Consider the following 26201-nt stretch of genomic DNA (forward strand, 5'->3'; position numbering starts at 1 on the left):
GGCAGCTGAGCCCTCATGGCAGGCTGATGAGGAAATGTTATTTGTTGTTTTGTTTGGGTTAATTATTCATGGATATTGTGCTGAAAACACTGGGGCTGCTTTCTGAACAGTCCCGGAGCTGGCGTGCAGGGAGGGACTTACCAGAGGCTGGGGCTGGCCTGCCTTGCCATGGCCAAGCTCTCTCCCATCTGCTTCCCTTCAGCCCTTGTCACTCTCCCCCTCTCCCATGGCTTTGGCTGTGCTCGTGGGCATTATCTGAATAAGAAAGAGGCAAAGACTTGGAGAGCAGTAGACATGCAATCACAACTGGCTTTTGACCAAGGAGGCACTGACCCTGGTGTGGGGAGAATATAAACCTGATCCTCTGGTTAGTTTGTTCAGTCACACTGCACAGCTGAGGATAAGCCACTTGCAGGGGTTCTGACCTGTTCATCCTTCTGCAAAAAATGCCTTGACCCTCCAGATAACCTGCAACTGGCTGGAAGCCTTTTTCCCATAGGGAAGGCTCTCCCTCTTCAGTCCATGCTCCTGAAAATACATTTTTCATCTCAGAACAGGGCAGTAGCTTTGGGAGCACTTTGAGATGTTTACAGTAAGACAGAGCTTGAATTGCTCTAGGCACAATCACCCCCAGGAATGAGCACTAAATGCTGGTTTTCTGGTGGTAATGGTTCCATAAGCATTTTCTGACAGGAGTACAGACCTTGCAGAGAAGACTTAAACTCAGCAAAAGTAGCATTACTTTCTTAGTTACTCTTAAGAAGACCCTTAGCAATCACCCAGGGCTACTCCATGTAGAGGCTGCAGCTCTGGCAAGTTTGTAGGGGCAGCTCTTCAGGGCTGGCATTTGTTTGGAGAGCTCATTATCATGCCTTGCAGCAGCTCTGCCGGGGAGCCTCCCCACCCAGCCCAGCCAGGAAGTGCAGAGCTGAGTCTTTTGACTCCTGTGAGTTGCTCTTTGCAATTCTGCAGCTGAGAAACTGAGCCTGTGCTGCAACCATTTCATCAAGACTTAGAGAAGTTCAAAGTTTATGGGGTGGGGTTTTTTGTTAGGTTCTAGCAAAGGACACTACAAGTCTGCTTAGGTTGGTGTCAGGCTCTGGTTGGGGTTTCTGCAAAGCTCAGAACAGGATTCATATTTCAGCAGCATTTGGTTCCCGACTGGAAATTTCAGGGGATTGTCATAACTAAGGATTTGCTGTGAGCTCACCCTGTAGCACATCAGGCCCACAAAACACCAGGACACAGGAGAGGACGTTTATCCCAACTGGGCAAAATCCTCACCTGGTATAAATCAGCACAACTACAGAGATGTCCAAGAAGCTAGGCCGTATCACACCAGAAAACAAACCTGGTTTAGAAGGCACTTCCCATTAATTCTTTCCCTAGAGCCAAGACAGACCCCCTGTGGGACACCCATCAGCTCATCTGCTGCAATCCCATGCAACTGCACAGGGGAGGAGTTCAGATCCTATGGACCATGTTCTCCACTGATGCAACCCTCTGCTTCTGTGAAATGAGCTTCTTGGGCTGAACAGTAAGAAACTGAGCTAAATGCAGGTGTCATTTCCTGGCCTGTGGGCTGCAACAGGTCAGCAGAGGTAACTGCACCAGGGCTTTTGGGACTTCAAAATCTGTATCACAGAACTGATTGCAAGCAGTTTACACCAGAAGAGAGCTTGGCCCATGAATAAATAATACACATAAATACTGCCTTCAGCCACAGAGATGGAGAAGTCAGTCCCCCACCTGGCTGTTGCCTGAGTAACACATCTCTAGGAGGGTATTTTTTAAGCCAGTGTAATTTATCCAGTAGATGGAAGCAGGCCTGTTAAGGCCATACCAGGTCAACATATGTCTAAGCATGTGCTGAAGAACTTAATTAGTTCTCCCTGAGAAGAGAGACTCCCTGTGCTATTTAAAGGCTCGTTATCCTACTGTGAGATGCCTTGGAGCCTGCTGCTAGGCCTGAGCTGAACAGGGCAAGTCTGTAGTAGTTAGATGGGAGTGAAAAGTCTCCTCCATGCTGAGGAGTAACTGCTGAGCAACCCCAGGAGCTGGAAGGTCAGTGCCAGAAGGAGGCATCACAGAATCATACTGGAACCCAGTGTGAAGGGCTCCATTTGTTCTGGGCTGTAATGTTGGCTTTCTGTGCAGGGTCAAACTGTGGAGATCCCGTTCTTTTTCTGCTTTCTGTTTTTCAAGATCCAGCATCATCTGCTGTGTTTGGTGGCTGCTTCTCAGGCAATTCCAGTGAGAGGAGGGGTGACAGGATGGAGGAGTAATGGAGACAGTAGTTTCTTGGGATCAGCTGAACTGGACCTTATGCAAGTGGCTCAGTCACAGTTTTCATTTACAAAGGCAGAAATCAGAGGCTGTAAACTGAATGCCAAGAAAGGAATTAGCCGGGTTCCCCAAAGGTGGATGGTTTTGTTATTCTGCCAGGAGGCAGCTCCTTCAGTGGGTGGACCTTTGGAAGACCAGGCTGAACAGGCTCTGAATGCTGAAACAGGGTCCCAGGCATATTACAGCTGGTATGAGCCCTGGTGCTCACCAAGGATGCTGAGGCTGGATTGTGGAATAGGGAGAATCCTGGACAAGCTTATCTTGTAAGAGTGGCTTGTAGACCACGTGGGACCTTGGTCTGCTCTTGGAGCTGTCAGGAGTTCTTCCTAGATGAGTTGTTATGGTAACAGAGCTAATGCCCTGAGATAGATGTTTTCAGGTGGCTCCAGGCCAGAAAATCAACACCAGGAGATTCCAGATAATAGACTTCTACTCAACTCACTGCTGGCATCTACTTTATTTAACCTATTCACCAATGACCTGATGAACTCCATTCTCCAGGCAAGCCATACATGATGACAATAGCTGCTTGGCCTCAGTGAACTTGAGCTTCTAAAAGACTGAGGGGACCCCACGTGCTGTGGCTGAGTCTGTGCCAGCAAAATGAGCGTGCCCAGGACTGCATGGAGAGGACAGCTGGCACCGAGGGGCCAATGTCTTCATGTTGCATTCTTACCCTCCAAATCTGTGTGGTGGCTGCCCCATCCCTGGAAGTGTTCAAGGGCTTGTTATGGGGCTTGGAGCAACCTGGTCTAGTGGAAGGTGTCTCTGCCCAAGCAGGGGGGTTGGGACTGGATGATCTCTAAGGTCCCTTCCAACCCAAACCAGTCTGTGATTCTATGATCCGGACAGCCCGAAAGGAACAGTCCCCAGCCCATGAAATGCATCTGGGCTGGGCCAGAGCTGCCGTGCAGGGCTCCACCACTGCGATGGAGCAGCTTCATTTATTAGCACAGACCTTCTCTAACTGGCTGCTAGAGTGACCACACCAGAAAGGAGCTTGAAACCAAGTGTGAGGGCTCTGGCAATGTGCTTGTACTGTGCCAGGTCCAGCTGGAGCTGTACCTCTTCAGGAACAGTCAGTGCCAGGCACTGGATCACCTCTTTCTGAACCAGCTCATGGTTTAAGGGGGGGATTCACCACTTGAAGACAATATCCCTCCACCTGACATCAAATTATCAACATGCCATACACCCACTGGCCAGCACTGCTGCTGACCACACCGTGAGGGACCTCTTTGGTTGCTGCTCCCCAGCGTGCAGCCAGCAAGGAGCATCTGGGCAGCTCACTGTGGCAGACAAAACTTGGGGTGCCAGTTTCAGGAACTCCCACATCACCACCAGACCAGCTGAGCAGCTCCCTGGCTCTGGGGCCCTGCACCTCCTCCAGAGCCAGCCAAACAGGTTCTGCCATGGCGTGGTCCACAGTGCCAGGACCCATCACGCCTCGGGCGCTGGGGACAGCCTGCTGCATGTCCTGGTGGATGCTCCTGCATCTGTGCTGGATGGCTGCTCTTGTCATGTTGAGACTTGCTGGTGGTCTCCTTGTGTTGAGCACCAATGGCTTCAACACCACAGGCTGGCCTGAGGCCACTGAGCTGGGGGGTTTCTTCTCTCTGCTTGTTCATTCAGTTTTCACATTCTGCTTTGCTTGTTTTACCCACTTGCAAACCATGTTCTTGTAATAAGTAGCTCTCTAGGGCAGAAACTGTTTTTCAGCTTGTTCTTTGCTCAGCTTCTGCTGCAACAGGATTGAAATCTCAATCAGTGCAGCAGTAAAGTGATTAGCAAGCTCTGCACAAGGGGGAATTACATCCTCAGTGGATGTGGTATTCCCAGGTCTGGCCTGCCTCTGTTATCCCAGGGTGAGAGGCCGTGTTGACTGAACTCCAGGCTGGCTTGCTCCAACTTTTAAACACTGTGGTCCAAATAAATTTTCAGCATTAGCTGGTAATGCTCATCCCTTTCCTGCCAAGCTGCAGCCTTTAGTGAATTTTTATGACGAAGTTACAGACCCCAGAAAACACAAGCAAGAAGCAGAAATGCTGACTTGGTCTTTGCTAAATGCCAATTATCTACAAAGGCACTAAGGGGGAGGGGGAGATGAAAAATAGGGTCATTTTCATGTTTTCTCTGGTTCAAAGTAAACTGTCCCGAGAGCCCCTTGTAGGAACACAGAGCATACAGAGTGACCATTAATATTTATAGGCACGACACTGAGCTGCAGACCTTGGCAACCAGAGCAGCTCCACTTCTGGAATTAGCATAACTCTGCTTGGCTGGCATCTCAGTACAGAAGAATAAGTAGAAGACACCAAGATTTTCAGGCAGAACTTCAGAAGCAGATGCTGACCTTTGATGGGGAAGCTCCATACTTCCCTGAGTTGTTGAGGGAGTAAAACCAACTCTTAAATCCTTAGGGCTGCTGGCCAAACCCAGCACCATGTTCTCTATTCTTCTTTGCTCCTGCACCTCCTAGACAGTCCCAACACCATGGAGGCTACTCTCATAGAACCGTAGGATGGTTTGGGTTGGAAGGGACCTTAAGGATCATCTAGTTCCAACCCCCTTTCTCAAAGCCCCATCCAACCTGCCCTTGAACACTTGCAGGGATGGGGCTTCCACAACTTCCCTGGACAACCAACCTGTTGCAGTGTCTCACCACCCTCATAGTGAAGAATTTCTTCCTATTGTCTAACCTATATCTTCCCTCTTCCACTTTAAAGCCATTGCCCCTTGTCCTGTTGCTACCTGCCTTGGTCAGAAGTTCCTCCCCAGCTTTCCTGTAGCCTCTTCAGATACTGGAAGGCCACTATGAGGTTTCCTTGGAGCCTCCTCTTCTCCAGGCTGAACAACCCCCAAGGCTGCACGCTGATACAGACCAGCATGTCTCCACACACACTACTGGAGCAACATGAGTTTAAATACCTGAAGATCTGGCCCAGTAATCTTAAGGCTCAAAATGGTGCTGGAATTGTGATGCAGCACCTGCCTTCTCCCACTCTGTGCTTCCTAACTCCCAGTTTCAGTGAAAGAAAGAGCCCTCCAAAAACCAGCTGAGGAGGATCTGGCAAGGTGTTGAGTCAGAGAGGCTGCATTCAGCCCAGGACTATGTCCTGAGCACAGTGATGACTCCCAAGCCACACACATCTCAGAAATATCTGACGAGGCCAGGCTGCAATGATAGCTCAGTCACCCCCTGAGCCTTTGGAGAGATGTATCCCCAAAACCTGGGCATTTATCACTCCTGTCACACAAAATGCTTTGGGAGTGGCTGAGGTTGTCACCACCCAATCATCCTTCATGTGCAAGAACTCGAGGAGAGACGTGACTTCAGGGAGGGCCTGGGAACCCCTTACAATGCACCCAGTCCTGGCAAGAGGAATAAGAGGTTGGACAAAGGTGCTTGTTCAGCAGCCAGGAGGGCTTTGATGAAAGTCAAGGAGAAAAATGTTAGAAATGCCACTGCCTTTTTCATGTACTCACAAAAGTCGAGCTGGAGCTTTCAGCAAAAAGCTCTAAATTTAAAAAAAATAGCTAGTGACTGTTTCCTCATGGAAATCAGGACCTGTCAAAAGAGCTTCACTATGTGCACTCCATCAGCTGAGCCCCTCCAGGTTCTTTCCTACTCTCAAAAACTCAGGCTGTACAGTTCAGGAAAATAAACACTGGAAACAATAACAAATAGAAATGCTCCTGCCATTGAAAACAAGGGGAAGAGGAGGAGCTGAGCCAAGTTAATCAGAGAACTGAAATGAGATGTTGGAGAAAGGGGCTGTGGGTGACTTGGAGTTTGCAGTTAGCTGAGCGATGCGAAGTCTCCTGTGTCTGGCTGAGCTCTGAAAGGAAATGCTTTATTAAATCTTCTTTTTGTGAGATTTCAAACTGCCTCTGGACTGGAAAGTAGGACCATTCCACTATATGGCTTCTAATCAGGAACTGAAGTTTTTTAGTGCAGGTTTTTGTGCAGAGGAAACTCTGATCAGCATAGACACATAACTCAGAAGGCTCAGGATTCAGAACCTTTGCTCTGCTGTGCACCCCTTCTACCCAGTATCCTTAAAAATGCTTTCCAGGGTGAATCATGCTGGCAGCAACAACCAGGCATTAGGACAGACAGCACAGGTGGGCATAAATTCTATCTTACAACTATCCCATGGCCAGTGGGTCTCAGGTCCATTGTCTCAGCTTTCATTCCCACTGGAACCTAAGACTTGCCCTGGCTGATCTCTTTTGCACTGGCCATCCTGGAAGTCTCTAGTCTCACCCACAATTTGGGCACATTTTGGGAAGCTGCAGCCTCTTGCCATCTCTGTCCAGCACTCGTTGTGCTTTGCTGGAAGCTGGCAGCTCAAGGCTCTTCCCTGTCAAAGCAGGACTGCACCACCCCCAAAAACCTGCAGAAAGTATCTACTAAAAAGAAATTGAGAGAGCCAGGCACAACAAGAGAGAACTGAGGGTGAGAAGCTTCCAGAGCACTCCCCCATGTCACACAATCTCCCTTGTCCTTTTCCATGTCTTGTCTCTCCATCTATGCTTGGCTACGTAGTAGTCGGGAAAGTGAGACCTGATCAGAGACAGACCAGGAAGCATCAACCAGATCTCCTCCTCTTACCCCCTTATTTCACAGCACAGCATATCTGGAGCTCAAGAGCCTTGAATCTCAATCTGCCTGCTGGAGGTTGCAGGGTTTGAGTTCCTGGTCTGCTTTCTGCAAACCCCAACTGGAAAGTGTCCCAAAGTGGTGAGGTACTCAGAGCGTTCCCTTCCCTGGCACCGCCCGCGCTGCCCACGAGCTCCTCACCCACCTTCTGTTGCTGACAAGAAGCAGGACAGAGCCATTCTGGATATTGGCTTCTTTGAGAGTCTCGTGCTCCTCAAGCTGCCTGGAGTTGTAATAAAATGTCTTCTTCCAGGAAGTGACACCCTCCCGTACCAAGTGAGCCCGTAGGTCCATCACCGTGTCTCTGGGCTTGACCGTCAGGGACATCATCAGGTCCTCATCAGCCAAGTGCACCTTAATGTGGTACCTCTTCCAACGAGACAGGCTCCTTCGCAGGGTGTCCATCCTCTCCGGCTCCCCAGGGCCAGTGTGGCAGAGAGGAACATCCAGCTGGGAGGTAGGTAAAGCAGGGATGTGGCTCTGAAGAGGCTGCTTCCAACAACTTCAAATGTCCTGCCAAACCTGTTCCTCCCAGTTGCCTCGCTGCATGCTTCACATTCCAGGGAAGAGCTCACCTGGCTCCAAGAGCCTGCTGGCTGGGAAACATCTCCATGAATCATTTCCACACACCCCTAAATCCCAGAATAATTATAATGTCTTCACAAAGTGCACTTCATTCCAGTGCCTCTCAGAGGACTTGAAAGCTGGATCTCCACGGCCATTAGAAACGTGGGTGCATGTGAGAAATGAATGGGTTTGGTAACCTCATGTCTCCTGCTCTAAAAAGCTGCCAGCTGTGGGGTAGATCAGCTTGACAAAGCAGGACGTTTTAATAAAGGAGGGAAAAATACCCTGCCTAGTGAGCAATTCCTCATGAGGGAGAGCCAGAGCATCCTGAAGGAGACACGGAGCCTGGCTGGTGGGAACACCCCTGGTCAGTGCAGTGTCCCCCTAGGAGATCTTTACAGTTCCTGCAGGCAGGCTGGCTGGGACCCTCCAGGGGGGATAAGTCTCATTCATTGCTCATCATATCTCTAATATTGACTCACACGTGCTCCTCACTGGTTCATCATCTTGATTTCCTTTCAGATCCCTGCCTAATTGAAGGGCTGGTCCCATCCTGCTCTAGCACGTGAGCAGGGACAGCATCATGGGGCTGCAGGGACACCATGGAGCAGGTGACAACTGAGGCCTCAGAACACCAAGAGGAACAAGCAATACTTTGCTAGATACAAGGATACCTCTGAAAGGAAGGAGCAATGCCAGCCACAGGAGCTGGCTGGAATAGAGTGATCCTGCAAGGCAGACTCTGGCAGCCACAAGATGATACTTCACAGCAAACAACATCAAGATAAGGAAAGAATTTTTTTTTTTCTGAAAAAGATCAAGTCAGCCTCTTATCTTATAGATAATTTCTTGCAGCCCATATTACAGGAATTAATTCCCTTGTCCATTCTTCTCAACACAGGCCAGTATTTTCAGATCAAAGTACTGCAAGATTGTTGGCTGCAGAGTCTGCTTTGCAGTAAAAAGGGGCTGCTCTTGCCCATTAGGTAGCAAAGCAAAGTCACATTTTCAGATATGGCAGCAGTCAGCTCCCATCAAGAGCAAGAGAGGTGTCCCCTCTCCTGTTGAGAAACAAGGAGGTTTCCACCCTGTCTTCACACCTCCCCTTTTCCCTCCCCAGCATGTTACATCCCTGCCAAGACCAGCAGCAAATACCTCCAGTGACACTACAGGCAGTGGAGCTTTCCCTGTGTGCTTGAGAAGAACTGAAGCTTTTGCTAGCAAGATTTTCTTTCCAGAACTGGTCACTGCAAAGGTATGATTGTTTTGGTGGGGACTGGGAGTTTTGGGTGCTCACTCTGCCATTGAGTTGCTGCAAAGGCTTGAGGTGAGTCACGTCGTGCCTTGGTGTTTCTGTTTGCTCATCTCGTGACTGCTGGATGGTGGAACACGTGTGCATTGAGCACCTTGTGGGAAACAGGAACAGCTTGTAGCACAGTCATGGTCTGGAAGCACTTAAAAATGCCTGGATCTATGATATGTCAATAATCTTCTTGAGGACAGGACACCACCAGCCCTGTTAAGAGTCTAAGGAGAAGCTGAGGCACAGAGCAGTGCAGAGCTGTTCTAACAAAAATTGTCAAAGGTTAAGCTCTTGTGGGGCTCTGAGCAACCTGGTCTAGTGGGAGGTGTCTCTGCCCAAGCTGGGGGGTTGGAACTGGATGATCTTTAAGGTCCCTTCCAACCCAAACCATTCTGTGACTCCATGATCTCCAGGCATCTCAGTGAGAGGCCTCATTCCCAGAGACCTGCAGAAGCTTACAAGGCTGGTGTATCCTTCTCCATTGGGGTGACATTCACGTGGGGAGCTAAAACTCATCCCTGGTGTAAAGCCAGAGTCTCAGGGGTGATGGAAGGGTCTGATCCAATTCCCACTGCCACCCAAGGGCAGGCTCTCATTGCCTGCAGCCAGAGCTGGACCAGGCACACCGAGGTCTGATGGCTCCAGCCAGCAGAATTTGCCCAGCGAGTGCCAAGGGAAGCATAAGGCACCTTCCTTGCAGCAGAGCCCATCTGGTGGCAGCCAGTCCATCAGCTCCATCCCTCCGGCATAAGTGACAGCCTGACAGCTGCCAAATACCTCCCTCAGACACCTTTCAGACAGCTCCTGTTTATTTTTAGGACAGCTCTTTCCAGTCAGGGCTCAGATGCGAATCCTTACGTAGAAAGGGGGGATGGTGGCAGAGAGAAAACACACAGCTAGTATTTTTATTTCTTCCCCTATGATGTGGTTGCAAACTTTTCTCATGTACCCCCATCTGCCCATGCTGGGAACCTTCATTTTATGAAAAGATACTATATTTTAGCCTATGAAAGCCAGGATAAAGAGAAGCACAGCAGTGAAGTCAGCTTATAAAATATTGAAGCAGTGAAACCCTCACTGGAACACGTGAATGTCTAATGCCATTTCCAATTAATTTTGAATTTTTCATTAAACCATTATTAAAAGCAAGAGGACAGCAGAAATAAGGGAAATTGACTTGGGCAGTATATTAAGTACCTTAGTTTTGCTGGAGGATGTTTTATTATCTGTCCAAGGCAATTATTTCACCAGCTCCTGGTGGTTTGTGGGCTAAACAGAGGTACAGGATAAAGTTCTAGATGGTCTTTCCTCAGAGTTATTTTAATCTTTATCCTCTACCTGGACCTTGCAGCCTGTGTGGGTGATGGCTCTGGCACATCGTATCTGGAGGACAGGACATGGAGTCAAGAGTTCTGAGAATCTGTTAAGAGTGTGTCACTCTGGCATTATTTATAAATCAAATAAGAACTTCCTGACTTAAGCTTTTCCCATGTTGAGGGCAAACAGGAGAACATTCACAGAAGCATAATTAGGAAAGCAATTTAAAACCCAAGGTGGACTATGATTTTTTTAGTAAGAGAAGAAGTAAATCATTTCTAAAATGTTGTCTCCTCTCCTGTTCTCCAAACTTCCTCACTCCATTGACCAGAACAAAAGAGAAACACCTGCCTAAATCAGGTGCTTCATTAAGATGCCTCAAGCTGGTTGATCCTGGGCCCTAGAATGTCTTCCTATAATGCCAGAACAGAGACACTAATTTCTTAGCTTTTTGGTTGTTTGTTTTGGGTTTGTTTTTTGACAATGTCTGTGTCTTGCTGTGCTGCTTGCCTTGCAGACAACAACAGGGCAGAAGTGGGATGTTGCTCTATAAAGAAATAGAGGTGTCTTTATTTCCTGGTAGCAATCATGGGGAAATGGCAACATCTGGGGAAAATCTGACCCTGGTTCCCCTGGCAGAGGCTATAAGTCTTTGAGGAAATCATTCTGGCCAGGTAGGTAAGATACTTTGCTGTTTCCTGAAGCTCCATGATCCCAGGATTTGAGGTCAGTAGGGTTGAATTATAAAGATTTTCCTTTGATACTTGTTTGGGGTGAATTTGTGTTTGAGAGTGGATGGGTAGCAAGGGATGATGCATGAGAAATTACTGCCCTTGTCAGGTTGACCGTGCAGCTCTACTCTATGGTTGTCCTCTTGCTCTGTTAACTGGCAGTGCAGAGGGAAGGCTGAAGTGGTGTGAGACCCACCCTGGGTGCTGGGGAGCAGGGGGCTGGGAAAAGGTCACCCCCAGGGTGGTGATGCAGGACAAATCCTGAGGCTTGACAGTGATAACTGAAGGTTAGAAGTCCTCAGGCCAGTGTGTAGCCTGCCACCTAATTCTTTCAGTGCCCCAAAATCTCAGGTGATGGGGCAGCTTAAGGTGCTAGTATTTATATCCCTGAAGTAGCCAGAGGCCCCAGCTAGAGCTGTGCCACCAGGTGCCAAGTGCTTTACAGAGAAGTAAGATGAGTAAGGCCTTTCCTACCACCCAGTGCTTTCCTCCTCCCAAAATGTGCTCGGTTATAAAGTGACTGGCCTTGCTTTCTGTGTCAAGTTACATTTACAGCAAACGAGCAAAAAGCTAGGAAATTATTAATAAATACTTTGAAAAATGGGTAATTAAATGCAACAGCTTTAGAGAGTCCAGTGGGTGAGCACAAAATATGTAAGTCCAAGTGATAAGGCTTCTGATAACTGCTTATCTGCAGCACACTGCTCACATCTGCAAGGGTGCTCAGGAATTCTATTAACTTCTTGCACACCAGGAACAGAGAGAGCCTTTCTGTGATGCAGGAGCACTTCTCCTGGAGATTTGGGCAAAATCCACTTTGTTTAGACCACTTAAAATCCAGAAAAGTTGGAAGGTGCTTATGTTAACATCAACAGAGTGTGAGCCATGAGGGGAAGTGACAGTCTCTGCACTGATCCTGTGCTGTCCTCTGCCTGTCAGGCTAAGGGTCCTGTGCTCCCAGGCCAAATGGCCTCTCTGTTCCACTCAATTCCCAGCCACCAACTCCCATCCTTGCCTGGCACAAGGGAAAATGTCCCTGTCACCCTGCCCTGTTGCAGACAATCAGGAGCTCTCCATCTGGCAGCATAACAAGTGGGTGGTTTTTTTTTTAAATAAAAAGTCTCAAAAATGTCCTCCTTTCATTATTTTTGGTACAAATGAGGATTTTTTTTTCTGCTAATGCAGCTGAAGCTACCAAGACAGATCCCATTGCAGTATCAGAATAGGACTCCAAAAGATCCTACAACTTCCCTGGCTCACTGCCCAGCATCAATACTGCATTACTGGGAGCTGATGGATTCTGTTTGGCATGGGATTGAACTTAAAACAGGCTGCAGGAAAAAATAAAAGTAGAAGCTATATATATTCAGCCTTGAAGGAACCAACCTGTCTGTCTTTGGAACACAAACCAACCTGCAAGTTTTCTGAGCACAAGTTGGATGTGAGTTGGTGACATTTTCTAGTGTAAAGGGAAATGTGAAGGGGAAAAAAACCCCACATGTTAAATGAACCACTCAAGTGAAGACAATGGAAAAGCTGAAAAATGGGTATGGGGGTAAGCATTTTGCAGTGGTTGTTATTTCTCACTGCAGTTCTTTCTAACTTCCCAGATGGGAGATTCATGACCCTAGGAAGAAGTTTGTATCCTCTGGGGTTTGGCCTCGGGCAGCCCATGACTCACTGGCCTGCTGGGTTTGGCAGGAAGCTGAGAAACAAGCAAGACAGCAAAATGTCTTGGGGAAACAGCAAAACGAGAGAAATTAATTAATTGCTAGAAGAGTGGAAAAAAAAAACACAAACAAAAAAACAAACCAAACTTCTGTGCACAAAGGAGGGCTAGAGAGAGAGAGACCAAGTGCTGATGCCACTGAGGGCTCCAGAGGAGCTGGCATCCCAAGGCAGGCAGCTCCGTTCCTTTGCAGGTGAAACAAATTCAGGATGCCTCAGTCTTCAAAGCTGGGGTAGGAGGAAATAGAAGATTTGAAGCTCTACCAGCCACTCCATCAGCAGCGAGATGGTTTCCCGGGGGCACAAGGAAGAAGGAGGATTTGTGGATCTACATTGCCATCTAATGGCGAAGAAAAGCTTCGAGCTTTCACTGTGGACCAGAAATGGGCTATAAAAGCCAAGCACCTGATGATGGTTATGGGTGATTGTCCTTTGGTCTGAAGGCAAATCCTTCTCTGCGACAGAATGGCTCTCACCAGTGAAGGAAATACAGCCAGCCCGGGGGGAGGAGTAGCCACACTCTTGGCTGAGAGATTCCTCCTCCTCTGGCATCCTCTCCTCTCCACTAGCCAGGAAGGTTACCATGAATAAAGGGTGGGATTTGCTTTCTTCTGGTGTACCAGAGATGGGCAGTGAGACAGGCTTCCCAAACAGGTGCATAGTTCAGGTGCTGAGGGAGTTCTGCCACCCTATTTAAAACAGTGTCAAATCCAGCATCTCAGGTGTTCAAAACCCTGCTGGGAAATGCAGATAACCAGGAATATTGAAGAAAAGAGGTAAATTCCTCTTGGATCTGGGCATTTTGGTCACATCTAGCCCAGCACTTGCCTGCATCTGTGGAAAGGAATGGATTCTGAATGACAAACTATCAGAAAGAGGGTATTGCAGATGTTACCTTTCCCACTGAGAGGCAGATCTGCAGGAGAACCAACAGAGATCCAGTAAGATTTGAGGGTTTAGGGATTTTGCCATTTAAAAGGAAAATTCAGGAGGAGACAAATTTGATGTTCATTCTAGTGCCACCTTTGCTACAGTGTCCGTGACACGTATGTAGTTTCTGAAACAGAAGCACACGAGAGAGTGACTTAGGAGATAAATTAAGAAACTGAAAGAAATTTGGGAAGGGGATTGTCAACAGCTTCTTTGTTCTGCTTTGAAATGTTTCTAGCCTGGACACGTGCAGCTTTGCATGGGAGGAGGAGCTGGAGCTTGGTCAATGTGAAGGAGAGGAGGGTGATGATCTGTGGCCAGGAGTTTAGAACAGAGCAAGGAGCTGGGGCAGAAAATGGGGGGATGAAGTGTCTGCTTTTCCCAGGGAGTGAAATGGGACGTGGTGTGGGTCCCAGCTAATGTCTGCGTGATGAAAAAGGAGTAGTGATTGAGATGATAGAGAACTTTGAGACATGCTAGACTTCAGGCCCCAGGTCTGATCCCTCTGAAATGCCTGCTGGGACACGCTTCCCGTGCAGCCTGCTGCCAAAGAAATGAGCGCACCCTCCAACAATCCCACTTCATTTCCTTCTGGTAACCTCTCGTATTTACACACCCAACCTTGCCAAGCCTTGCTGGGCCCAAACAATCCCTCTGACAAAAAGGGAGAAACAAAGGAACTCCTTATAGCAACCTCTTGCCTGCCTGGAAAAAAAAAAAAAAAAAAAAAGAAAAAAGGAATGGTTTGGAGGGCTCTTCTTTCTTGGTACTTCACTGTTCTCCAAGCTAATGAAAGCCAGAGGTGGGAGGAGTGACAGGATTATCATTACTGAGAGATCAGAGTCAATTTTTCAGGTACTTCTCTTCAGTTTGTGAAGTAGGGAGGGGAAGAAGGGAATGTACTTGGTTGAAGGACGGTGCAGGGTGACATGTTCCTTGATGTTCCTTTCTAAATGTGGCTCTGAGTCACGCTATGGAGTTGATTAGAAAAATTATCTTCCCGCAATAGAAATACAAAGGCAAAAGATTCTTCTTGTTCAGTGTTCACTTCCCCAGCTTCCATTCTGAGCCTGCCGGAGCCTGTGGCAGGAGAAGGGCTGGTGAGCTGGCTGGAAAGACACCTCTGCTCATCTCAATCATCAGAAATCACGAAGAGGCTGCAGAAGCAGCCATGGAAACAGCTGGAAACCCACACCTGAGGCTTCATGCAGCTGCAGTCCTGGGGAGAGGCACACACGGCCCTGTGTTTGCCTCCATCACACAGGTTCCCACGTGCCAGGCCAGATGAGGCTAATGCAGTCCTCCTTCCCCCATCTGGTGGGTCTCCAGAGCTGCACCCCAAGACCTGCTCCTTCTGAAAAAGAACTGTAAACAGGGCAGTGGCACATCCACCCCTTGTGGTGTGTGGAACCACAGGGGTTTGGTCTGGTCTGGAAGCAGGATGCCAGTGATGTCCTCATTGAGGGAAGACCCAAAAGAAGCCATAAAGAGCAGCCAACTGGTTGGAACTCCCAGGAGCAGCTTGGGAGCTGGACCACCAGCTTGCAGGCAGCAGCAGAAAGATCTGAAAGGTGTACGTTGCCCTGAAGAAAGCTAACGGAGATTGCCATGGTTCTGGGGCACGTGGGGTCCTGGTAGCCACCAGACCAAGAGGATCTGCAGATTCCTGGTGGCTCCTGGGACCCCAGATGTCTCCTTGGATGCTTCATGGCTGCTCTGTGATCACCGACCTAGGTCACTGTGAGCCCCAGTCCCCGCAGGGACCTGCTGCCCCGGGCCGGGGCTGCGCCAGCGGGGCAGGGGGAAGAGCTGCGGTGCTGATCAACGGGGTTTGTTAGGGTTTTTTATACCACTCCTGCAGGTTCAGCAGCGGCGTTAATTTAATGCCTCACCTAGACTCTTTTAAACCTGTTTTCCAGGCTCGGAACCCATGTGGTTTTATTTTTCGCTGTTCGAATTGTTAGGGGGGTTGGGGGGGGAAAAAAATGGCCTGCGAGGCAGCAGCACCTGAGGAGAAGAGGAGGCAAATACTCCCATTTCGGTGAGAAAAAGCACGTTTAACGAGGTGAGGCACGGGCGGGATCCGAGCTGGTTTCCCCACAAACGCTCAGTTTAAAAATTCAGAGCGTTATTTGAGATAAGGGGTAAAAAAAAAAGAAAAGGAATGAAAGAAGCCGCCGGGGCTGCAGCCTGAGGTGCTGAACGACCGCGCGGGCGCCGCGCACAGCCCTCTGGGAGCTGCGGTCCTCGGCAGCGCCGCCATCTTGGGCGGGCGGCGCGCGGGGGGCTGCCCGGCCGCCATCTTGGGGCGGGGGGCGGCGGGGCCCTGCGCCCCGGGCTCGGTGGTGGCGAAGGCCGTGAGGGTTGTGCTTGTTCTGGATCGAAACGGCAGAAAACCTGACGCAAAAGGCAGTCTGAGCAGCCGGCCGGGTGCTCTGGGAATGGTCTGTGGGGTGTTGGCCCTCCTCGTGGGCTGGTGTTGGCTTTCTGCCCGTCCTGCCGCTCAGCTCAGATAAAGAAGGGGCAGTTTTTCCTCAGAAGCTTCTGCTGGAGGCTTTTCAGTGCCGTGCGGGCTCGCTCCTGTGCGGAGTCCCCCTGGGGCCCTTCGGGGCTGGGGGTGCAGGAGCCCTGCCGAGGGAAGGCCTGGCAGGGAGCACGGGGCTGTGAGAGCAGAGCAGGGGCAGGAGCGGGTGGTAAATGGGGCCTGGAGTTGGGAAAGAAGTGGAGGAGTCCGAGGGCATCCCCTTGCAGACGAGGCAAAGCTCGCGTGGCCTCTGGGAAGTGGAGTAAAACCAGCCCTTGTTGCAGTCAGGTCAGAGCAGGTGTCAGGAGCTAAGCTGGAGCATCGGAAGGGATGGGAGAGCCATGGAGGAACGGTTAGTGGGGCTGGGAGAGGAGCTGGCTCGTCCTGGCACTGCTGGATGCTCTTGCTGGGTGTCCTCAGTGCAGCTGCTCCTGGTTCTTCCCGGAGCCGACTCCTGCCAGACAGAAGATGACTCCTTCATACAGCAGCTGAAATAACTTGCAGTGCTCATCAGACTGCACCTTCAGGTGTGTTGTTCAGTTCCCTAAGTATTTAGTGAGTGAAATTTCAAAGATGGGCACTCAAACTCACTGAATGCCTTTGAGCCTGAATTTGGGATCTATGTCTGACCTCTGTTGTGTCTTACACTATGACAGATTATAGCTAGTTCCCTAACACCAGTGCTTATTTTCACTGCAGAAAAACCTGCTGTCTTCATTACATACCCTGCATCTTTGTGTAACATAAATTTAGCTATTCCTTAAGTGTAGATTTTTATTTTATGCATGGATTTTTTTTTTTGGAGTAATCCAAAAAGATCCCTTTCCTTCATTAGTCTTAAGCCATTATTACAAGAAGCTGTATAATAATATATAGCTTCCTAGATCTGTTGGGCTGTTTAATTGCTCTGCAAACACAGAGGGGTGCTAATAAACTTGCTTTCAAGCATGTGTTCATATGTCAACACTTTTGCTTCAGTCAGAAGCTTAAAAATGGAAACAGTTTTCTCTTTAAGAAAACAGGACCCAAATAAGGAGATGGTGGAGTGGTGAAGATTCCTCTAGTGAGTCTGTTCCAGCTCATTCCTTAGAAAGGCTGTGTGTGAAAGATCAGAGAAGGGGCCAGTAGATCTGGGTTTTGTCCAGGGGTCTCTGGGTTTAAATCTCTCTCCGACCACTTGAGCTCATTTTCCCTGTGACTTGGCTGGGTACAACTTCTTTCTCTGCCCAAGCTGTTAAAAAAAATCTACAACTTTACCCTTTGGAATTCTTTCAGTCGTGGGACAGATACAACCCATCCCTGAGCAAACATGGAAGCTATCAAGAAAAAGATGCAGATGTTGAAGTTAGACAAGGAGAATGCCATTGACAGAGCAGAGCAGGCTGAAACGGACAAGAAGGCAGCTGAGGACAAATGCAAACAGGTAAGTAGAAATAAACCCACTGGTTGCGTATGTGCTGTGGAAATACTACAACAAAATACTAGGTTGCAACTTCCTGATTCAGAACGTAAAATAATTGGAAGTTGGGTTTTCTGTTAATCTTTTGAAGACCCCTGCCTTTTGGTGTTGTTGCACAGCCAGGGTTAGGTTCTAACTTCTCCTTTCAGCCATCTGAGTCTTTGCAAAATGAGCACTATCCACGGATTATTAAGTGCTTGGTCTAAGTTGTCTTGAATCTTGCATAATTGCCTTCTTTTCCTTGTGATTCCATGGGAAAGGCCTGACATACCCAACATCAAAGCTGAATTCCTTGAACACCTGTAGGATTGGTGTTAATACCTCCTGGAGCACTAGCTGTGTCTAAATATTAATTGAGCCTCTCCTTGAAGTGGATTAATAAAGTTCACTTGACTCATCCTTGGTATACAGTGCAGTGCCAGCTGGGACGCAGCAGCAGATAATGTTCTATTATTTTGTTGTTAAGAATAATCAGAAATACCTTCATTTGAAGGCTCTTCTTTTAGCTGAATTACACTGGTAACATTTTCATAAACTTCTGCTTTTCAATGTTACTTTATTCTGGGGACCTGCCTCCTGTTTGAGCTATGGTATTGTCAGGATGATCCTGAAATGTAAGTTGATGACACTCAAGTTTCTTACTGCACTTCTTGTCCTGCCTTTCCTTTTACATCCTCTAAATGTGGCTGGTTCTACTACATCTTCCAGACTGCTCTAATACGTTATTAGAACTCACTGGCCAAAGATTTCCTGTGTTTAAGTTCAGTTTGGGATCCTGAGTGATAGAACTTAAGATCTGTTAGCTAAAGCTAAAACAAAAAAAAAACCTTGGAAAAGTTTCCAAAAGGGTCAGCAGCTGCTGCCATCCCCCTCCACCCCCGGCATAAGGGACACTGCTGTCTCCTCTGTGTCAGTAGTCATTTCTACAAGCTGCCTGCACCCCCCTGTGATGGGGGCCCCTGTTTTCTCTCCTGGCTGCAGGGCTGTTGAGCAGATGCTGTTCTTCTGGGCCACAGTTTCCCCAGCAAATCTTCCTGTGCTCAGAACAGCCCCAGGGCTTGTGACCCAGAGCAGGTGGTTGAACACTCAGCCTTCCTGTACATCAGTTACCAAAGGTAATTCCCACAGAGTGATAAAGGACACACTTGTGGGAATTCTCAAGTATCTACATGAGGGTCACTCACAACAAAAAAACTGCAGAGAAAAATAAATAAATCTTGGCTCTTACTTCCCTTTTCTGAATTTTCTCAAGTTTTTCAGCTAGGTTTTGGTTTTTTTGTTGTGTTGTTGTTTTTTTTTACCATGAGCACAGGACTCCAGTGGTGGAAAAAAAAAAAACAGAACATCACCTTCATCCTCTGGTAGAGCTCCCAAGCATTAAGATATGCAGTTCTCTCACACTATCTGGTTACCCTCAGTAAAAGTACAACAACACACCAAGGTTCAAGAACAGCACGTTGCCAAACATGCTGCTCAGGGTGTCTTTGGAGCCAGGATGGAGCAAGTCAGTGCACTGGAAGACAAACTATTTGGAGTGAACTATTTTGCTAAGACTGAATTGATACAAGGGTGGAGCTAAACGGTTAAATCAGTTTCTCAACAGGCTGACCTGGTTTGTGTTGCAAATAAAATGCTGGAGCAGATGGGTTTGCAGGGCACCCTTATCAGCAGCCTCCTGATAATGTAAATTCTTCAGGGAACAGGAGACAGTTTGTCATTAAACAGTCTCCCAGTGGGTTATAAATAGCACCATTCTGGGGTACAATATGGATTTATATGGTATGGAGTCTGAACCTCACAGGAGGATGGAGTGTGCCTTGTTGGTCACAGAGGAGTTCCAGTTGGAAGGGACCTCCAGAGGTCACCCAGTCCCACCTCCTGCACAGCAGGGTCTGTCCCAGGCCAGACCTGTGTCCCCCTGAGGGTTACATCAGGTTTGAGTGTCATGAACCATCCACAGAAGATGATTAGGGAAACCCCACTTACTGTTTCTAGCTCTACAGGAATTGACTAGTTTCCTAATAAGTCATCAGGTAATAGTGTTAGAACAAACACAAGGACATGATTTTTAAAACAGTTTAATTGCCCCATAGAATTAACTGCTGGGTGTTGTGGAGTCCACAACAGAAATGAGGTGAAAAAGGGGTTTTATCAAGTTATGTATTAAACCAGATCCCATGTGTGTGGTGGCCAGGAATGTTGTTCTGAGGATGATGTTTTTAATGATCTTTCCCTGGCAGCTGCTGCCAGTCCTTCTCAGACTACTTGTCCCAGCAGAACTTTGATCTGGTTTTTTGTCACTCTTTGTATGTTAAGTTAAAACTAACAGGAAAGAGGTTTTAACCATTGTCATCTGCAACTGGCAATACATCAAAATGTTTACTTTGTTTCTCTCTTTTGAAAGGTAGAGGATGAGCTGATGGCCCTGCAGAAGAAATTGAAAGGGACTGAGGATGAGCTGGATAAGTACTCGGAAGCTCTCAAAGATGCCCAGGAAAAGCTGGAGCAGGCTGAGAAGAAGGCCACTGATGTAGGTGCCAAGGGCTGGGGTTGGCCTGTGCCCACGGGGGATGTTGCAGTGCTTGGGTGGGGCTGGGAGGGGCGGTGGGTTCCAGGTGTGGCCTCCCCTGGTGTCCTACCCCCGGACACGGCTCCTGCAGCTGCCCCCGCGGGGTCCACGGGAACCTGGAGGGACTCTCCGTGCCCTGCACCCATCATCGGGAGTTTCCCAAGCGGGGGCAGCGTTTGCGGGCCGGAATTCTTGAGGAAAGGTGACATTTCCTTTCATCAAAGTAAAAGAAACTGTGATCCGGTGGGAGGTGCCCCTGCTCCTCATAGCGGGGAGGATGGAGCCTGAGGATCCCGGGGGTCCCTTCCCACCTTCCCCATTCTGTGATCTTCAGGGAAGCTGGGGCGCGGGGGCTGCCCGCGGTGTTGGGGCGCCGTTTGGCTGCAGCCCCGCGGCAGGATGCGAACCCAGCCCCCCGCCCCATCCCCTGCTCTTCCCGCCAGAGCCGCCGGGCTCGGGCTCTGTCCCTGCCCGGAACCACGCGGGGCACGGACGAACCGCGGCGGTTCCGGGGGCAGCGGCTGCAGAGCCCGGAGGGGTCCCGAGGGGTCCCGGGGGGGGTCCCGGGGGGTCCCGGGGGGCGGGTCCCGGCGCTGCTCGCGCGGGCTGCGACGTCACCCCCCCCCTCCACCTCCAGCCGCGTGACGTCACCGGCCCATTGAAAGGCGCGGGGCTGCGCGCGCCACGTGCAGCAGCTCCGCGCCCTGCCCGCCCGCGCCGCGCCCATGGCCGCGCCGAGCTCCCTGGAAGCGGTGAAGAGGAAGATCCAGTGCCTGCAGCAACAGGCGGATGAGGCGGAGGATCGCGCCCAGGTCCTCCAGCGGGAGCTGGACCTGGAACGGGACCTGCGGGAGAAAGTGAGACCGCCCGGGCTGCCTGCTCGCCTCTCTCGGTCGCTCTCTCCCGGGCTGCCCTGCTCCTTCCTTCCTGTCTCTGGCTCTTCTCTCGCCGGGGCGCGCCCGGCTCTCCCCTGCTGCGGGAGGACGGCTCCGCCGCGGCTGCCTCCGCTCCTCCGCTGTCCCCCTCGCTGCTCCGCTCCGCAACTCCCCGCGGAAACCGCTGGCGCGGCCGCAGCGCCTCCCCCCGCCCCGACCGGCCTGCGGGGGCACCGGGCGCGGCGGCTCCGGCGCCTGCTGCTTCTGGCGCTTGGGGCCGTTCCCTTCGGAAAAGGGTGGCGAGCACCGGTCGGCATCGGGGAGCGGCAGGGAGCTTGGGAGGAAATGGCTGTTTAATTAGGAAAAAGCGCTGCATGGCAACGCGCGGGGAGTTCCCGCCTCTCGCGCCACCGCTGGCTCCAGCACAGCTGGGAAATGTCCGAACTGCTGGAAAATAACTTTCCCTCCTGGTTTTCACAGAGAAATGCGAACTCTCCACTAGTGTGCGGCTCTCCCGGGGTCGGACAGCTGGTTTCACTTAGATTTGTGTGTGATCAGCCTTCCCGGCATCTTCCTGCTATTTTATCACATGTCAGCGAGTTAGTTTTACCGTATAAGGACTGCGGGCTGCTGCTGGGAGAGGTGGAGCCAGACTGACTCCAGCTTCCCAGTGGCCCCGTCTCCGTCGTTTTGAAATCTTGCTTAATTAAAATATGAGTTGAAAGTGCCCTGTCGAGTGGCAGGAGCTGCAGACCCCACAGATGCCAATTTCCACATGATCGATGCCTTGTGTGTAAATCAAGGAAGTTAAACACGTAGCCCTGTGTTTAAAAAACAAACGAAGTGCTGGATAATTAGTGACTAGGGGAATTCTGGGTCAGCTTCCACTTGGATCAGGCACTGAAACCCTTTCCAAGATGGCACAGCTATGAATGGAAACCACTTCCTGCAGCTTAGGAGGAGCAGTCAGGAACCAAATTGGAGAAGCTGCAGCAAAACAAATATTTTTTTCAAAGTGTTCAACATAAAAGCATAAACCAGTTGCCCTTCTAGCAGGATCTAGAGACCCTAAAGAGTTTTAAGAAAAAGTTTCTTTTAGATTTGACAATCGTGCTGAGATTTGGGGATAATTAAGTGCACAAACCTGGATTAAAGTAGGGCTTTATTTTCCTTCAAATAACAACCAAGGAGTCATATCTCAATAAACACAGTGTATGTCTGGACACCAGGTTTGTTTACACTGTCTCTGCAAGCATTTCTCCCAACAACTTCCACTTACTACTTAGTCTTTTTTTTTAAACACTAATAGTGTTTCAAATTACTTGTCAGTTTATCCAGTGATCTGTCAACATCTGATTATTAAGAAATGTTTTCTGCTTGATTCCTTAAGTGCCCCAAGAAGCAATGAAAAAGGAAAGTGAACTTATTTTAAGAACATCTCTAAAATTTTGCCCTGTTTGTGTCATTTTTGTAATTACTTTTTTTTTTTTGGTGGTAAGATGACTTGACTCTCCTGTGCTGGGGCCAACTCAGCAGTGTGTGGAGGGGAGAGGATTTGCAGGCAGAGGAGCACAGAGTGGATGATGAAATGGCTTTAACATCTGCAGCTCCAGGACAGGACGTTGCTGCAACCCAGAGAAAGAACTGGGAAGTTTTTTTGAACAAGCCATGATGGAAACAGTTCAAGTTTTAACTTTGGATTCCTAAGGGGTAGATCCAGCCCTGGGAAATGATCTGAAAATGCTTCTCAGGGGGCAGTGTTGAATCCTTTGTTGTGTGGCAGGAATGAAAAGTGCCACTAAAAAAAAGAAAGGAGAAGCCCTTGCTCCATACCTTGAGATTCCTGGGATGCCACAGCTTAAACTAACAAAAAGCAGAGAGAGAAAGTTCCCAGAGCTCCCCTGCCGGTGCCAGGGAGAAGCCTTTGCAGGTTCAAGGAAAGCTGATGAACTGAGAACCCTTGTCAGGCAGGGGGTGCCTTGCAGGTCACCTCAGCTCTAACCTCAGCTCGGGGGGTTGTTTCCACAGGCTGAAGGGGAGGTGGCAGCTCTGAACAGACGCATCCAGCTCGTGGAAGAGGAGCTGGATCGTGCCCAGGAGCGACTGGCCACGGCCCTGCAGAAGCTGGAGGAGGCTGAGAAAGCAGCAGATGAGAGTGAGAGGTGTGTGCCTCTTCATTTATCTTCCTATTTCTGTAAAAAAAGTGGATATATACAAATAAAATACTCCAGTATCATGTAGTATCTGCACGTGCTAACGTGGATTGCTGGTCAGAGCTATTTCATAAGCCTGAGCGAGTCGCTCTGGCAGCCCCCGAGAGCACGAGGGGTGGGCACAGCTGGCCACTCTGGTTACCTCTGAGATAAAAGTGCTAAAATGCTTCTGCACTAAACACACTTGCTTTGGCTTCTGCAGAGGAATGAAGGTTATTGAGAACAGAGCAATGAAAGATGAAGAGAAAATGGAGATTCAGGAGATGCAGCTGAAGGAGGCGAAGCACATCGCTGAGGAAGCCGACCGCAAGTACGAAGAGGTAAAGAAAGGGACAAGGAGATGGTTAAACACAGAACTGTGAGCAGCTCTGCTGCTCCTCAGTGCAGGCCTCCCTTGTCCTCTGCTGTGTGATGGTTTGACTTGGAAGTGTTCCCAAAAAGGAGTGATCTTAGTAGTGACTCCGCAGCATCTCAAGTATTCCACACTAAGAACACTGCACAGTCTGGTGTGGGTACCTGTTTTGCTCTGGTTCCATCATGCAGCAGGAGAGCCCCAGGGCAGTGCTGGGGAGGCAGGAAAGCCAGGCTGGCTGGACACAGCTCTTCTCTCTTTGCAGGTTGCCCGAAAACTGGTTATTTTGGAGGGTGAGCTGGAGAGAGCTGAGGAGCGTGCAGAGGTGTCTGAAGTGTGAGTAGCTGCAGCTGCACGGGGGCAGCTCAGGACACAGTGAAGGTCTGAGCTCTGTCCCATGAGCAAAATCTACTCCTGGTAGGCAGGCCTGTAGTGTACACTGAAAAGCTTTTTTCTATCCTACATAGTAAATTTTGTCCTGCCAGACTTAACAGTTACAATTACTTCATCTTTGGTATTGATAGACTTCTCAAAAGTTAAATGAAGTCATTAGAGGGACAGCAGGAACTCATACTTCTGGTTTTTATCCCCTGCAGTAAATGTAGCGACCTTGAAGAGGAGCTGAAGAATGTCACCAACAACCTGAAGTCTTTGGAAGCTCAATCTGAAAAGGTTGGTTCTTTGTGCACACTGAGGGAAAGGGACAAAGTCAAAACATGTCCTTAAAATCCATAGAAATAATCCAGAAATCCAGAGGAACTGCAAGGGCTGAGCTGGCCTCCTGCTCCCTGGCACATCCCTGGTCTTGTCCCTTGAGGTCTGAGATGGTGCTTGAACATCCCCAGTCTTGAAGTGATGGTTCATGTACCCGAGTCTGAAATGTCTTTGGGAAGAGGGAAAACCCATGAAAAGGGTGTTGGCAGCTGCTGTAAAAGGAAAAGTGGTTATAAATAGGTCAGGGTTTCATAAACATGTGGTATTGTTGGTACAACTTCCCCTAAAGAGTCTTTATTGTTTCCACAGTACTCGGAAAAAGAAGATAAATACGAAGAAGAAATCAAGATTCTCTCTGACAAGCTGAAAGAAGTGAGTGTCTCCAGCCCCCTGCTCTGCTTTGGCATCATTGTTTTAACACCATCCACTTAATCTATTTAATTTTCCTTAGGCTGAAACTCGTGCTGAATTTGCAGAGAGAACAGTTGCCAAACTGGAAAAGTCCATTGATGACCTGGAAGGTAGGAAATGACTTGAGTTTCATTTCTTAAGTGGTCGATTTAAAATCTGAAAACAAAATTGTAGGAGTGGGTGTTGGATTCCGTTGGGCAAAGGCAGAAGGGCTGGTCAGGTGTGTTGGTAGCTCAGGGTGAAGTGTCCACGGGCCACGTGGTACCTCCTGGCCCAAGGAACTTCCCCTGAAGGAGCTTCTTTCTCCAAAAGCTGGTACCAGTCCCCTGCTTTGGGCCACCATAAACACATGGACTCAAGAGCTCTTCCTCTTCCTCACAAGAGCACAACACAACTTTATACCTAAACACTGCAACATCATTTTGTGAGGTTAAAACAAGGGAGATGCAGATGAAGCTTCTGACCTGGCAGGTCTCTGCACTTCTTGCTTTCACACCAATTCTCACACATCTGTTTTCTTCTTTTGTTTCCTCCCCACCTGCTTTGCTGCTGCCTCCTGCCTCTCTCGGTGTCTCCTCCTCTGCACTTCTCCCTCTGGACTGTTTCTCTGCATTTCTTGCTGATCCATCTTCTGCCCCGGCCACCCCAGACGAGCTGTACGCCCAGAAGCTGAAGTACAAGGCGATCAGTGAGGAGCTGGATCACGCCCTCAATGACATGACCTCCCTGTGAGCCGCGGGGGCCGCCCCCTCCCGCCCCCCTCCCGCTCTCCTGTCGCTTCTGTGCCGCAGCCAAACTTCTGCCTCCTCTGGAAGGGCGGAGCTCAATAAAAAGATGCCTCTGCCTTCCAGCTTCTGGCCTTTCTTTCTTTAGAATTCAGCGAAGCCCATGAGCAGGGACACGGAGGGTCCGTGCAGCGGGGGGGGGCAGGGAAGGGCCCCGGGGGTGCCGGGTTTGTGGCCGAGCTCCCTCTGCCGGGCCCGGGGCCCTCGGGGCACTGGCAGCTCCCGCCGGGCACGAGTCCGTCACACACAAAACGTGGCCAAAACCCTCCCGGAATTGCAGCAATTCCCAAAAACCTTGGTCCCGTTTGCGGGGGCAGTTCCGGGGGTGTGGAACGGGAAGGTGAGTGAGCAGGGGCTGCCGGAAGGGAGGCGGGGTCCGAGGCGTCCGGTCTCACTCGGGGTCTCTTCTTCTTTCTCGCTAGAAAAACTGGCTCAAGCCAAAGAGGAGAACCTGGGGCTGCACCAGACGCTGGACCAGACGCTGAACGAACTGAACTGTATATGAGCTGGCGCGGAGCCCTGAGCGGCCCCGGCCCCGCCCGCAGCTCCTCCCGCACCCCGGGACGCGTGTCCGTGGCTCGGGCCCCGCGGGTCGCGCCGCAGCTTTTCCTGCCGGTTCCCGAGCCGCGTGGATCCCGGCGGGAGCGCCCCCGGGCCCCGCCGGGCCCTGCTGGCCCCATTAAACGGTTCCTCCCGCTCCCGCCGCCTCCCGCT

The 26201-nt window shown here is 49.8% G+C and overlaps 2 protein-coding genes across 8 annotated transcripts; one reads left to right on the forward strand and one right to left on the reverse strand.

The window, feature by feature from the left end:
* Window positions 1-176: 176 nt before the first annotated feature.
* Window positions 177-7425, reverse strand: TINCR (TINCR ubiquitin domain containing). Its single transcript, XM_051639350.1, has 2 exons — window positions 7155-7425; window positions 177-255 (listed from the first exon to the last, which is right to left on the reverse strand). The coding sequence occupies exons 1-2, from the start codon at window positions 7412-7414 to the stop codon at window positions 252-254; spliced, it is 264 nt and encodes an 87-aa protein (XP_051495310.1). The 5' UTR covers window positions 7415-7425; the 3' UTR covers window positions 177-251.
* TPM4 (tropomyosin 4) lies at window positions 7384-26185 on the forward strand. 7 transcript variants are annotated; one of them, XM_051639344.1, is made up of 11 exons: window positions 7384-7466; window positions 8099-8831; window positions 17385-17532; window positions 19973-20098; window positions 23041-23174; window positions 23428-23545; window positions 23843-23913; window positions 24174-24249; window positions 24601-24663; window positions 24743-24812; window positions 25910-26185. In XM_051639344.1, the coding sequence occupies exons 3-11, from the start codon at window positions 17419-17421 to the stop codon at window positions 25990-25992; spliced, it is 855 nt and encodes a 284-aa protein (XP_051495304.1). In that variant the 5' UTR covers window positions 7384-7466; window positions 8099-8831; window positions 17385-17418; the 3' UTR covers window positions 25993-26185. The 7 variants fall into 7 exon arrangements, with proteins under 7 accessions (XP_051495304.1, XP_051495303.1, XP_051495305.1 ...); XM_051639343.1 differs by lacking the exons at window positions 7384-7466; window positions 8099-8831 and adding an exon at window positions 12133-12368; XM_051639345.1 differs by lacking the exons at window positions 7384-7466; window positions 8099-8831 and adding an exon at window positions 15901-16636.
* Window positions 26186-26201: the final 16 nt, after the last annotated feature.

Source organism: Apus apus, chromosome 24 (genome assembly GCF_020740795.1).
Source record: "Apus apus isolate bApuApu2 chromosome 24, bApuApu2.pri.cur, whole genome shotgun sequence".
Classification (NCBI taxonomy): Eukaryota; Metazoa; Chordata; class Aves; order Apodiformes; family Apodidae; genus Apus; species Apus apus.

What these genes read in the sequence shown, in the direction of transcription:
- TPM4 (XM_051639344.1), top strand. Translation starts at nt 17,419, where the DNA reads ATGGAAGCTATCAAGAAAAAGATGCAGATGTTGAAGTTAGACAAGGAG. An exon ending in CTGAGAAGAAGGCCACTGAT is followed by an intron (nt 20,099 to 23,040) that starts GTAGGTGCCAAG and finishes TTGTTTCCACAG; the next exon opens with GCTGAAGGGGAGGTGGCAGC. An exon ending in TGGAAGCTCAATCTGAAAAG is followed by an intron (nt 24,250 to 24,600) that starts GTTGGTTCTTTG and finishes TTGTTTCCACAG; the next exon opens with TACTCGGAAAAAGAAGATAA.
- TINCR (XM_051639350.1), bottom strand. Translation starts at nt 7,414, where the DNA reads ATGGACACCCTGCGAAGGAGCCTGTCTCGTTGGAAGAGGTACCACATT.